The following is a 14,316-nucleotide window of genomic DNA, read 5'->3' as shown; positions in this document are numbered from 1 at the left end:
ACTCTTATGGCATCGTCGCCATATTACATTTCATTCAGTGCTAGTGATTACAAGCTTGCGGCTAAATTCACACGATATCACACACATACATACAAGCGAGGTTCGCAACAATGGTAATTGTGCCTGTTTTACCAGTCACTCTCAGTCACTCTTTTACCGCACCACCGATGAGATACTGTATCTCGTCGGTAGTCCAGTGGGTCTGGAGTATGATCGGTAAATAGGTGTGATGGATAATGTAAGAAGAGTGATATGTATTATTCATTGTACCGCCGATCAGATAATTGAAAAACTGTTATACCACCAACGAGATGATTTAAACTTGGCACAGTACCGGCGTAACAATTATATTGTCGGTGCTGCTTGGAAAACAATTGTTTTACTTTATAATTGTATTACATTTTTAGTGTTTTATTTTCTATATCGTACACCACCGTAATTATTATTTCATAATCGATACTGCATACATATAATGGCGAAGTTTCCGGAAACCGATTTGGCTGAGATTTTGCAAATAGCTTTATTTTGCATAAAAACAATGTTTGCGAGAAGGGTTTTTGACGACTCAAAGACTAAGACTCAAAATTTTGCGAAAAATGTTTTACCATGTTAGTGTAATTTCTTGCATTACAGACACCGCGTAGAATAAGGTTACAACATTATTCTGTATACGTTCTTCATTAGTTTTCATTATATACATATTAACGTCTTCTAATAATTGATAAAATGGATCTCCTCCGCTTTTCTTTTCTTTCGTCCTGAAGAGAGCTCGGCATTCCCGTTCCCGGTATTGACACTGTGTCGGTAAAGCAGAGAATGACATTACCGTAGGAATATTACAACAGCACTTCAAATATTTTCGGTAGTGTTGCACATTTTGATTGTTCAACAAATGGGCGGGGGAGGGCTCAGCCCTTCCCCTGCGACCCCGCCCCATAAAAAATACCATAACCTAACCTATTTTGTTTTTGAGGTACTCAAATGTAGGAAATAATATTAAAATAATACAATTTTTTTCAAATCGCCAAAAATCCTTCTCACAAACTTTGTTTTATGCAAAATTTCAGGTCTTCGGAAAAACAGCCTTATTTAATTCACCCAATGTCACCCAGCATCCAACAATCGTTTGATCTTTAACAAATTAAAAGCATAATATACATAGCGCTAGTTATCCTGTTGTGGAAAATCGATTGGTAAGTTGTTGAGTAATTTGAGCCATTTTCGAATAGATGGCGCCATGGCCGAATTTTGGATTACTTTTTAGGAAGGATTTGATTTTATTATTAAAAATTATAATTAACGTTTACACCCTATCAATAATATAACAAGTGACTACTATTTATATTTAAATTAAGTAAGAGAATGGTTGTTGTATGGACTTGGATATAATCTCATTTCAATGATACATTTTAGCTTATAAAGTCATTTGTTTCTCATCTTATAAATTTTGTTATGGACAATATACGAAATTTATTTCAACAATTCTGAACCATCATTTCTGTAAATATAAAATGAAAAGAGAATGCATAATGTTTTATTCTTAAACCTTTTTTATCTATTGTATTAAAAGTAAGGTGGGATCAGTAGAAGAACCGAAGTGCAGTTTTTAGTACAGTCCTTTTAATTTAGAAATTCTTGAAAGGAGACACTGATATGAATAATATAATCATGTACGTATATACAATAAAGGGAATTTTCCATTGGTATTTGTGTTTAAATCGTATTATTGCGTGTCTAACGCTATCGCGGGATTGAAATCGATGTAGACTGTTCTATCAGGTTTTCCCACTAAACGAGAATAAATTAATCTGTACATCGGTAAGATTCCCAAGATATCGAACATTTCAATAAACCATTAATCTTTAAAAAACTTCTTTCTTAACAATTTCTAATTATATGAAACAATTCGCAATAATCAAAATGCTGTTAGAATTAGATTTTATGCACGTTCGATACCTTTGAAAATACGATTTCCATGATCGATCGTCTCGATAGGCCGTGATTCCGAATAAAATATCTCACGTATCTTCAATACTTTGTATACCTTATTTATTTTCTTTTTTATCTTCGTATAATAATCATAAACGTACAATTTTTAAAACAATAGTGCTCGTGAATGAGTGTGTATCGTGTGTATCGTGTGTATGCAATGTACAGGATAATCTTCTTTTTTTAAGCTATGATACAATTCGAAATGAAATACAAATCAATGAACTATTACGTTAGGGTAAATCTCTCATTCGTTCCTTGTTTTTTTTTTTTCTTTAAATACAATTATTTTCACTACTGAATGACAATGTCCTTTTATTTTCTCGGCAAATATGATACCTCCCTTTGTTTTTTGATCATGTGACGCGAATGCGCTCGCGCGCGCGTGTACAAGAGCCTCGAACTTCTATCTACAAGTTATCTTTACGATTTTTGTTCTCTTCGTTTGTCCATTTTGTTTCTCGACGCTTCTGTAAAATATTAAGGTTTACGATATGATTTTCCCCCATTTCGGTGGTCCTTCATTGACCCCACGGTTTACGATCGTCCGCAATGGAACCGTCTTCCTCTATATTACAAATTCCTTCGCCCGAAACCGGGTACTCGCCTAAGAAATTTATCGTTTTACCGCTTAAATAATTAAAGCTATCTGCTATCTATAAGAGTCTATTCGGTATCTACAAGAAGAAGAACCTATATGCCTCGCGCTTCGTTTGAGAAAAAGAAAGAAAAAGACACATAAGGTGGAGGGGGATGGGGGAATGGGGGGAGGGAATAGCGAAGAACAAAAGAACCACGTGTACCAGTTAGACGTGTGCGAGATTCCGAACTGCCGAGACTTTGGGCAAGATCGGTTGAGATTACTCGAAATCCCGACTCTTCGGCACAAGGGTACAGATTCACTGCGAATTGTTTCGACAATAATCGGGCTCGATTATTATCGAGTCGATTCGAAGTCGAACTGCGCCCTTATTCCGAAAATTCGAATCCTGATCTTCCAATCTTATCCGATTTCGCCCAAAGCTCTTCCGCACACCTCTAATACCAATCGTTCACCAAAAAATGATCGAATTACATTGTTTACGCAGCTGCACGGTTCGGCGACGATCGGTTGGGTGGACTTAGTTTTCGTAACTCAACGAGATTGACTTATATTTTCAATGTTTCATCGATTTGGTATTTATTGTTTGGTCGATGTCATTAAGTTACGATTGAACGATGGACGATGAAATTAACTAATAGTAATAATATTAATAGCAGTATTCGATAATAATTATAATTATAACGTTAATAATAATAATGATAATAATAATGTGGGTGACGGTAATAATAAGAATCAGTGTTAAAGAATGATAATATTAGCGCTGGTATACAATTTCCCACTAGTCCCCCGTCGGTTACGGAAAAGTGTGAATTGAGAAAAGAAAAGAAAGAAATAAAGAAAAAAAAAAAAATGTCGGATCACTGGTCTCTCAATTAGCAATGCCCTTTTTTGTTAAGTGCTTTTCTCACTGGTTTGCTGTTTCTCACTCATCCCTCCCCCACTCAATCGCACACACGCACGCACATACATAAATGTACACATTTTTTTTTTATTTCTCTTCCGTTCGTTTAAATTGCGGACTAGAATTTAATCGAAGATTAAAATTTAATCTGGTAAATACAAGTTTGATTCGTAGTATCGAGGATAATTTTTGACCCCTTTTTCGTTTCACTCTCTCGCAAGCATGCACAATCATTCTCCTCGCTTTCTCTCCCCTTTTTTCAGGCAGGCATCGATAGTGTGTACGGGTAATTCGCGTAATTATGTTCTCCTGTCGCGCCGTGCGCACCAACCTTAACGCCGCGTCTCATCCCCCACGTGCACTAACCCCACGTGTTCGTCATCGCACGTAGGATCACCCTTCATTGACCATCGATCTGTTGTCCTTTGATTGCCATTCGAAACTCGGCGTTAGGTCTCGTTAATGTGTCTCTTATGTGTCTCTGTGTTTTGTGGATATACTGCTATTAGAGAGTTAAGTGTGGTAATTAAGTATAATATACAAGATCGTGTACGTGTAACGTACTCGCATGTACTGAGTCTCTTCTCTTCCCTTTTCTTCTCTTTTCTTTTTTTTTGTTTCTTCTTTTGTACAGTTATTTACATTGTGGATGCGAGCTCACGGTGCCACGCTTTACACCCGGTTTAAAGATGCCGGCGCATCTTTTTTTTGTCTCACAGAAGGAGGCCTCCGACCCCCTGGCACATCGCGTATAAGCTCTATCACATTGGCTTTACAAGCCGTGTCGTTATCGCGATAAGAATCTGATTGGTAATAAAATAATACAATATAATCAATAATAATAATAATAATAATAATAATAAAATAGCAGTGATAACGTAAGCCTAATAATACGGTAATATTGATAGTAACTAATAACCACGATCATCGTGTAACTAACTCTTTCTCTTTCTCTCTCTCACTCTCTCTATGTGGGAATAGAAAAAAAGAACATAAATGGACAGATTTTTGTAATCCTACTTTGCTTGCCCGTACGAGAACAGCAAACGTAAATCACGTATGGCGAATGATAAAACAAAGTCGATAACAGGTCTAACCGATCCTAAGTGATTAATGCTTGCTTCTCGTAAGTCAGTGGGCAAGCATAAAGCCGAATTTCCATCGGGCAAGTAGCCGAACCCAGTGGACACCTCCGTGTCCTGGAAGGTTTACTGGGCCCCGCTTACCTTCACGATGCAAACCCTAATCTCTAACGCAGGAACTAGAGCGAGAGGACACGATTTTTCTTCTTTTCCTTTTCCTCAACGAAAGAAAAACAAAAACGACGCGCCTTCTTAACCGAACAGACAAATAAAAGGTACGTAGTCGGAGAGCGAAGTTCAATAACATTAACAGCTTAACGACTATGGGATAGGAGAAATGTATAAACAATATAACATGAATCACAATTATGCAATAATTATTAATCGCTCGTCTCGTCGCGTAATTAGATAAAATTAATAATAATTTGATCTAACAACTGGTTTACTCTCGTAGATTGCACTCTGTGAACCCGGACCATTTCCGTTTCGTCGATCGCTCGTTCGGTTCCTTGTCCTACCCTTGCAATCTCCTCTCTCTCTCTTTTTCTCTCTCTCTCCCTCAAAAAAAAAAGAAAAAACGGAAGCGGCCAGGGTTTCTTCGGATTTCGAGCGAATATTTGCGACGAACAGCTTTCGTTCCAGGCTGTCTCGTCGCGTCACAGTCTTAACAATACGAATCCGCCGTAGCAACTGTGCACACCACACTCCTCTGTATCGCACAGACAACGTTACGAAAAAAAAGAGTTCTTTTTTTGATTGAGCTCCGTTCCTCCTTTTGATAGCAGCATCTCGCTGGGTAGTCTTTAAAAGTCGACCATTAAGAGTTCCCGACACACACGAAACGTTGTGTCTACTCTCACGTATCCTATTTTGTATTTACCTCCCTATAATAATGCCCTCGTGGTAGGCAGGACTCGGCCCATCAGGCCCGGCCGAATCCTATGACTGGTTTTCTCTCTAAGAACTTAACTAGGCCGTAGTCCTCGGCAGAATGGGACCGTAACGTTCGCAGCATCGTTTTTGGCATGTTTAACTATCTCCCCCCTCCCGCCCTTTCAGCGAAACACATTTAAACCAGATTTAACCATACCGTCCGTTCAGTAATCCCAGGTTTCTTCTGGCTCGTGTTTCACTACGTTTTCCTTGGGACTTTCCTCGGTGGATTGTTGGGTTTGCTGCGCGGATGGTGGCCTCGGTAACGTAACAGGGCTGGTCGGTCCAGACTTTGGACTCGGCAGAGAGCTGTCTCGATCCTGGCCGTTGTTCCCAGACACAGAGGACACGTCGCTCTGCGCGTCTTCCTCGTATCTATCTTGGACCGGCGTTGGTTCTACCCTAATTGTCTCTTCAGCTTCTCGTTTCACCCCGTAGTCATCCGTCTGCATCACGCAAACGCCGTTGATGATCACCTCGTCGCCCGTTCTGGGTGGTTCTTGCCACTCTGGATTGACCCATTGCGGCGCGGCAGGTTTCCTTCTGTTTATTCGGACGGTGGCGGGCACTGTGGGCGTCTCCGCGGGCTCTTGCTTTATGCTGCCCGCGGAGCCTACCGAGTCCTCACTGCCCAGATTACTCATAGCGTCCTCCGCGTACTCGTCCTCGAACTCTTGGTTCGGCTCCCTCTTCAGGGAACTCATGGACAGGTCCAGGCCTGAACACTGTTCCTTCAAGGCGTTCCCTACTAAGGCAGCCAAGTTGGGATTGAAGTAAGGAGTATAGGGCAAGGGTACGTTGCCCAAGCCCAGCCTCTCCTTCTGGATTTCCAACAGTCTTTGGTTCAACAGCAATCTGAATTGAACTGGGTCGAATGGCTGGCCAGGTTCTCGGGGGGATTGAGGTTCCGGCTGGCCGTGCGGCGTTTGCTGCTTCAGTCTCATCCGATGGTTGTGAAACCAGTTAGTTATCGTCCGCGAGGACAGGGCCAACTCACTGGCGAGGAATTCGATGGTGGCCACGTTCGGGTAGGGGTCGAGGGCGAAAGCCAGCCTGAGGGCTTCTTTCTGCTCTTCGGAGAAGAGGACTCGTTGTTTCTTAGCAGATGCAGGTCCTGGACCAGGCGAAGCCGCGTGATAAAACTCTGCTGTGTCGTTGCTCGATGTGTCCGAACTGTTATCGTGACCCGGACCGCTGCTGCGTCTTCTTTTGTTCGCTTCTCTGCGCTCGTTCTTCAGCGCCTGCAGCCGATCGACGTTATGCGCGTCGGATAGCCAGAGTTGCATCCTGATGAAAGGTTCTCGTCCTTTTATACTGAGCATGTGCCAGGGTTTAGGTTTGCTCAGCAATTCGCTGACGGATCCTTGCGACAGCCCGAGGACCGCTTCACCGAAGATCTTCTGGCCAATGTTGTTGGCCAGCAGCGCTTCTTTGATCTTCGTTGTGATCGTTTGTGTATCGAGCTCCTGCGTGAGGGCAGCCATTTCGTATACGCTTGGGGAGATGTGTGGATGGAGACCACGAAGGGGCGACGGAGTCATCTGATGATGGGGGGAGTGAAGATTCATCTGCTGTTGCTGTTGCTGATGTTGTTTCTTTTGCAACTCCTGCATGCTGAGCTGCGAATGAGGATGATGGGGACCCGGTGGCGTCAACATCATCGGTGGTGGTGGCTGAGGATGTTGAGGATGTTGAGGGCTTTGTTGAGGAGGTCCGAGTTGCAATTGGTTCTCCTGCTGATGCTGCGCCGCTGCCTGAGCCGCCGCTTGCGCCGCAGCCTGCGCTTTCGCCGCGTTCTGAAGTTGTTCCTGTACCAGTTTAGTTGGGGGCATAGGTTTCATTGGCGTCCCGCAAGCTGCAAGAAGAAGGAACAATCCATTGAAGAATCACCGTGCACGAGACTCGTGCGTCGAATAGTCCGAAAGCTCATTTTGACAGACGTCAGAATGTTGCTTCGTCAAGCGGTTCCCGTTAACAAACACTTTCACTCTGGTCATTCTCAACGAATCGAAGGAGTAGCAGCATTCGGCACACGATTTCGAGCTCCCAAACTATGTGTTTCGATAAAATAACAAAACATCTATATTGACCTGAGTTAAACTTACGAGGCAGGCCACCGTAGCCGCCGGTTCTCATCAGCTTCTCCGGTGCGATCTTGTACTGGCTGGCCACCAGCTTGTGCACCGCGTTATCGTCCTCCAGGAACATCTTCATCCTGATGAAGGGTTCGCGACCTTTCTGCGTGAGCATGTGCCAGGGTTTTGGACGCGCCAAGAGATCGGAAACGGATCCCTGGGACAGACCCAACACGGACTCACCGAACAGACGTTGGGAGATGGAATACTGAGACAACTGTTCCTTCACCTGGAAGCACAGATTTCAAGGTTAAACCTTGTTACGATCAACCGCTTTATCGAGGAGCCTAAGTAGGCACAACTTACTCTCTTTACAATGTCCTCTGTGTTTAAGTTATTATACATGTCAAATTGCTGCTGAGTGATGGGGGGAAGTACAGCTTTCAGGGGCCTCTGGTTGGCCGAGTGGTGGGTAGGCGTGGACGGTTGACTGATCAGACTATTTGTGATAGAAGCCATCCTCTGGAGAGGACTGGCGGCCGCTGCGCCGGAGAATTCCTCGCTGGGCGTCATCGCTGGTGGAAGAATGGAGTTACCCAGCGGTGAACTCGCGCTAGATCCGCCCGGCGTGGACTGAGGTGCAACAGTGGGTTCCTGTTTAGGCCTAACCAAGGAGAAGGCGCTTCCGGCGTGTCTCATCGCTTCCTCAATCTTCTCCTTCTCCTCCTCCGAGACGCCGTTTATCATTTTATTCCTGGGATCCACCTTTCCCAAACTCAGGTCTTGAACACCTCCACCGTTGGTGGCTAAATGATGCTGTTGAAGGGCGTGTTGCTGAAGAGCCAGCAGACCAGGTAGCCCGGGTAGTCCTGGCAGCCCGGTCAGCGAAGGATTCTGACCCGGTGTCGCGTTTAATTTCTGCAGCTCTCGGTGGTATGCGTCGAGCGCCAATCGAATGTCCTCTTGCGTACGTTCCATCCCCTGAAAGCCACCTTGGGTGCCACTGAAAAAGTGTGGAAACATCGCGCTACGATCAATCGAGGTCTCGTGCTGTCCTCAATAATGATCAATCGATAATGATAAGGTTCGCATAACAATGCGTGCAGTTAAGCGAGCTTTGGGCGAAAGGAGTTGGTGTTTACACCTGACATTTACTTGTTAAGTAACGAAAGAGATATAATTTTAGCATTATACGTCATCTGTTGAGCAGAGTTGGTACGCGGCCGCGACTTACTGTGACTCACAAGATCTATGGGATACACTATTGGCACTAGCCGGATCAAGGACCTCCGGTATAAACGCAACACGTCGGCGAGCCTCACCTGGAAGGGAATTCCCTAGGCCCACGAAGATCTTCGATCCTTCTTCCCATCAGTTTGGCCAACTCCTCCTGATAGATCCTGACCACCTTCTCCTGCGGAATGTCGTCGTTCTCGTACTTCTTTAATCTTCTGTTCTGACTGTCGAGCCTGTCTTTGTTAAAAGGACTCGGACAACCGATCCTGCTCGGACTCTTACTGTCCGCATCGTTCGACACCTCGTGTTCGCTCTTCATTTGTAGGTGGCCCGACTCCGAGAGGATGTGCGCCAACCTTTCGTCACTCATCTCTGGCGGACCACCTTCCTGTGGACCGCGAGCGAATGCTGGCATTCCTTGCTCCTTGCCTGAAACATACTCTACGGGTGAGGCACAACTTGTGGTGCGTTCTTACTTTCTTTGGTCTTAGAATTAGGCGTAATTAAATTAAGATTAAAATTAGAGGTTCAGGGTCTTACGGGGTGGTTTTAACCTAAATCCTCTTCTCTGATAACGATTCGAGGCAAATTTCTCTATCGCGTTTGATCTCCTGAAAATTCATACTGCTTGTCGATCAATGCCTTTCAATTTCAACCGTTACCGAACGATGTTCGATAAGGAAGACTCAACCCCACGTACCTAATCAGATCCGAGGGGTCGGGCCTGGTTGATTTCATGTTCGATCGAACGTGGGAGCAATTAATACAACGCAAAATCAATAACACCGGCGAGAACCCGAAGGCAGAGCGTAACCCGGCGACGATAATTAAAATATCCTTTTCTAGGGGATCACCCTTACGACCTTTCCCCCCCAACGTACACGTAGGCAACCGTGTACTTCTCCTACGTGTTTCCCGTCTAATTGACCAATCAGCCGTAAGATTCAGACGAATGAGCCATCGATCATGTCTTTGATTGCTCCGATGCCTTTACTATCTCGGTCTCTCAAATCCATAGGTCTCCCAGATGACATTTTTTAGATTTTTAATGTCGTTTCAGAGAATAATATTAAAAGGGACATTATTTTAAAAAAATCTAGATTAATCTAGAAAAATCTCTAAATTATAATCTCGGTCAACAAAGGCTCCCTGTGTCAATTGGCTAATTAATGAAATGGATACTTAGCCGAGTGTAGGCACGTTGAAAATTTCATTTTCGTCGCAAGTAAAATGTAACGTGGTAGCGAACGCGAAGAGGAAGAAGCGAAGATTAATTGGTGATTAAGAACGGAATGTGGACGACGATCCAAGTGGCTGAGAATGTTGCGGTTATTGCAAGAATATTGGTCGACGGGAAATGTTTCAAGAAATCGACAACGCGGTGGGTGGAAACATTACGAGGACAATGACGACAGTCGAGGCTCGTTTCGTCGATGTGGGAGAACGGAACGCGACGTGTACACACGGGTCTGCGGCACGCGTGTGTTGCCCTGTCGTTTGAATTCGTGCCAGCAAGACTTCGACTTATGCCAACCTCCTCTCTAACCGTACGACATTTTCCTGGGGCTGCTCTTATCCAAAAGAATCAACTGATGTTATTAACCATTGAAATTCAATTCTATCAGGTAGCCCAATAAGTTCGTGACATCTTTGTTTCGTGAGCATTTCAAGACGAGAAAAGAAGTTGAATATTGACTTTACGATTACGCTATTTTGAGAAAGTAACCTGAACTTATAAATCATGGGTTTAATCTTGTAAACAATGTTGGTAACCTTAAAAATTGCTCTAACTTTACTGACAGCATGTTGAAAATTAGAGAATATTGAAAATTTTTTAAAATAAATTTCTTCAAATTCAATATTTTTCTTCAGTTTCAAGAAATTTTTGTCATCTTCTAAAAAAGATAACCGACGTCAATGTATCTCGTAATAATGGACAGACGGATGAAAAATGTGTTTTTAGTGAAGTCGACAGTGCCGACAGAGACGCGTCCATCGGTTCGCCGAGATAAAAAGAATGAGGTCATTATTATGCGTTACTTCTTTCCTGAAAGTCGGCTTTTTTTGCGGTCTAACGCTGATGAAATTGGCATTATCGTTATCGAACGGAATACAGATTAAAACACTGCGGTAACAGCAACGATACTCGATCAACCATACATATTTGACATATTACGTATGAAGATTTATCGGGTCCAATTACCGCCAAGTTCCTGTATTAATATCACTATTCATTTCTTTTCCCTTACATCACATCTATATTCATAACAACCGCGGGACGGGAGAACGTTTTATCAGCGAGCACGCTCGAACATTCCGAACGACACAGGAAACAAAAACACCGCGAATGTTCCTAACAAACATTGTAAAAATAATTGTTGAGGAATTTTGTACGAACTTTGTAGTTAAGTTTCAATAAAAATATTTTCAGACAAAAGATATTTGTAATCATGAGTTGTTGACACCTAACCTCAATTCCCGCCAATATTTATTCGCGTTTCCTAACCATCCGCCATTGTGTACAGTCCTGAAACGCGAGAACTAATTCACAGTGGTGTTTTCCAATCGTTTTTTTGATTTCCATCGATTCCCTAGGCTCGTGTATTTTCCATGGGTCAGCCAACAATCGCGACTGGCGTAAGAAACAGCGTAATCGGGAACACCGGTGTTCTCCTAACAATCGTATGGTTTCTTAAGCCTCTGTCATGGGTTCTCATGAAATCGTTCAAAATTTTGTAATCGACTATTGTCAAACTTAAAGGAATTTCAGGATACACGCGTAATCCGACGAGTTAAAAAAGAAAAAGGAACGAACGATGAGGGCCGACTTCCATTGCTCACGTACGAGTCAGACAAATTGCTGTATGGATTCCCTTTCCGGTCTGGCCATTGTCCTTACGCGATTGTTCTTTCTTTCAACGATTCCTACGAGTCGGTCTTTGATGCCTTGATGCGATCTGAACGAACGAACCGTAACATTTCATCATCCGGGAGAAACGGAGGTGGCGGCACTGGGTGCGCAACGGAAACGAGGGACACCTAGAAAATTCTTTGTCCGTTTCACCGAGGATTAAGATTGTTATGCTTAAAAGGATTTCGGTATTATTACCTTGCTAATTAACATCTGAGAAATGAATACAACATTAGTGCCAGTGCAATGAATAAATATTGTATGAAATTGAAGAGGAATGTTTGGAGAAACGAAAGGTCTCTTAAAGGATGTAGCACCTTAAGGCTATGTGTAATACCCGGGGTCTTTCAACGACGACAAGGGCTACGTAGTGGCACGGTCGAGGCGTCAGGAGGTGGAAGGATACAACCGGGACAGAAAATCTGATAAAATCGGTATATGAAGCAGAGTAGCCTCGCTAATGAACGTAACTCTTTCGCGGTGCGCTATACTCTTTCTCTTGTATACGAGCAAGATGTGCGTGGCTGCATATAGCGCGTTTAATTGACGGTGAAATACGCGACTGCTAGGCACCGTCGGGGATTTCTTCTTTGAATCAAGCTTCGTAACAAGCACCGGTGTTGTTAAGAATGAAATTCAAAACGATCGATTTTCTTCGCCGCGGAAAATTACTTTCCACGTAACGATTGCCATTTTAGTGTGAGCGAACTTTTAAATCGCGTGGAATTGATTGAAAGGCAGTGGAAAGCTGCGAATGATATTTGATATCGATTTTACGAGAAAATCGTTGCGTGTGTCGTTTCTAACTATTTCATCCATTTTACAGCTGAACGGGACAGATTTTGAAATCACAATCGCACACTGATAACATTATCTCTGCCATAGTGGGTCAACGACCGCTAACATCGAGCGTTAATTTATTGGTTCTACTATAATGATTCTATAGAGAAAATGATTCTTCAATTTTATATTTTAAATTTTTGTTCATCTTTAGTTCTCTATTTTTATAATGCTGTATTATTTTTAAAATTTATAATTATAGATTTATGTATCCATTAAACTTTGAAAATCAAAATGAAAATTCTACCAATTTTCAAAATTTAATTCTTGAAAAATTCTCATGTTCGATTGAAATATCAAACTAGCTTGCTCCGGTTCCCTCTATTTTATATCCCATTTATTTAACTAGTCTCGCGGCGAAGAAGGAAATAACAAGCGTATTTCAAGCCTGCCAGTAGAACAACTTTACAATTATAATTGCACAATTAGAGTCCCATGGCTATGGCGATGCGTATCCTCGATTCGATAAATGGACTACGCTCCAAAGGGTAGTTGAATTAAAAAGGATTCCACTGATTTCAGATAGTTCAAGCAACGAACGTTTTCAGAATTAAAACTACTCGAATAATGAATAAACATCCAAGCGGAAAAGAATGAAAAAGGATAATCACTAATCACTGCGGTCAGCGACGGTCATTAATTCCTCGACTGTTTTTTTTACAAAACTCTTTTGTTATAACGATCGAAATAAATTTAAGTGTTCTATTGTTTGTAAATTAAATAAATATACTAAAAATACAATTTAAAGACTTTTTGAATCATTTATCTTTCAGTTTTCTATTAAGGACGCATTCTAATCTAACTTAAAAGTTATAAGATTTTTTTGAAAGTATTTGAAGAAAATTTCACGATAAACAGGGTTGGAATAATACCAAGTATCTTTATTACGGTAATTCTGTTGGTACCTTGCTCTTGGACCAGCTTAGATCAATTGTATTACATTGCTCACGGGCAATAATAAACGGCTTGAATGTGTCCCCTGAACAGTGGGCTAAGATCCAGGACATTTATCATAGGATTAGCAGTTTACGTGATTTTTGCGCTGTAGTTAATATTCATAACTAAAAATATTTGTCGTAGGTGGCGTTTGATTTCAACACAATATCAAGACTTCGCGTTTTACAAAACAAACCTACCCAAACTTATCTCACTGCTTTATGAAATGGAACGTACATTTCATTTAAATATTTTGTATTCTAATTAAGTTTATTGAAAAAAGAATTCTATAAATGTTTGGAAAAATTTGAAAAGATCCGCAACTTGGTCGTCGAATCGCCATTTAAAAAATATTTCCCTAAAACTCTGACACAATACGCTATTTTCCTAATGATTATTAAAAATCACGGAGAGATTTTAAGCCTCGACGATCTCCCGGAACAAAAGTTCCATTTTTGAATTCGAATCGACGTCTACCCAACTGAACGGTTTAATCGGCTAAATTCCGGAAGTTCAAGGTACATCGCAGAGAAGGTTCGCGCGCAAACCTGTACCATCAAAGGTCTGCGTATCGGAAGGAACGTTACGAGTGCTGATTTTTTGCGCATCGTTTCTTTCTGCCCTCCTTCCCGTTCCCCTAACCATTTCTCTGTTTTTTTTTTCCCGCACGATGCACATGATTATCATTGTCGACGGAAACCGACAACCCATTGATGCACGACGTCTGCGTTGTCAACGACGACCCCCCCCCCCTCGCGAGTCCGGTATTACCGTATATTTTATAGAGGTTCCATTTTTCTCGCGGATGT

The 14,316-nt window shown here is 42.2% G+C and overlaps 1 protein-coding gene across 6 annotated transcripts in view; it reads right to left on the bottom strand.

Moving 5' to 3' along the window:
• Positions 1–2,222: 2,222 nt before the first annotated feature.
• LOC114881830 (homeobox protein cut) overlaps positions 2,223–14,316 on the bottom strand; it is a 96,761-nt gene continuing 84,667 nt past the window's right edge. For 3 of the 6 annotated variants that reach the window (XM_029198710.2, XM_029198714.2, XM_029198720.2), the window contains exons 6-9: positions 8,907–9,261; positions 7,951–8,611; positions 7,600–7,873; positions 2,223–7,364 (exon numbers count right to left, since the gene is read on the bottom strand). In XM_029198710.2, the coding sequence (XP_029054543.1) occupies positions 5,674–7,364; positions 7,600–7,873; positions 7,951–8,611; positions 8,907–9,261 (2,981 nt within the window). In that variant the 3' untranslated portion in view covers positions 2,223–5,673. The remainder of the gene's footprint in view (positions 7,365–7,599; positions 7,874–7,950; positions 8,612–8,906; positions 9,262–14,316) is intronic. The other 3 variants (XM_046285471.1, XM_046285470.1, XM_046285469.1) reach the window with 3 other exon arrangements.

This window comes from Osmia bicornis, chromosome 1, assembly GCF_907164935.1.
Source record: "Osmia bicornis bicornis chromosome 1, iOsmBic2.1, whole genome shotgun sequence".
Taxonomy (NCBI): domain Eukaryota; kingdom Metazoa; phylum Arthropoda; class Insecta; order Hymenoptera; family Megachilidae; genus Osmia; species Osmia bicornis.
This window is presented reverse-complemented; position numbering and strand designations above follow the sequence as displayed.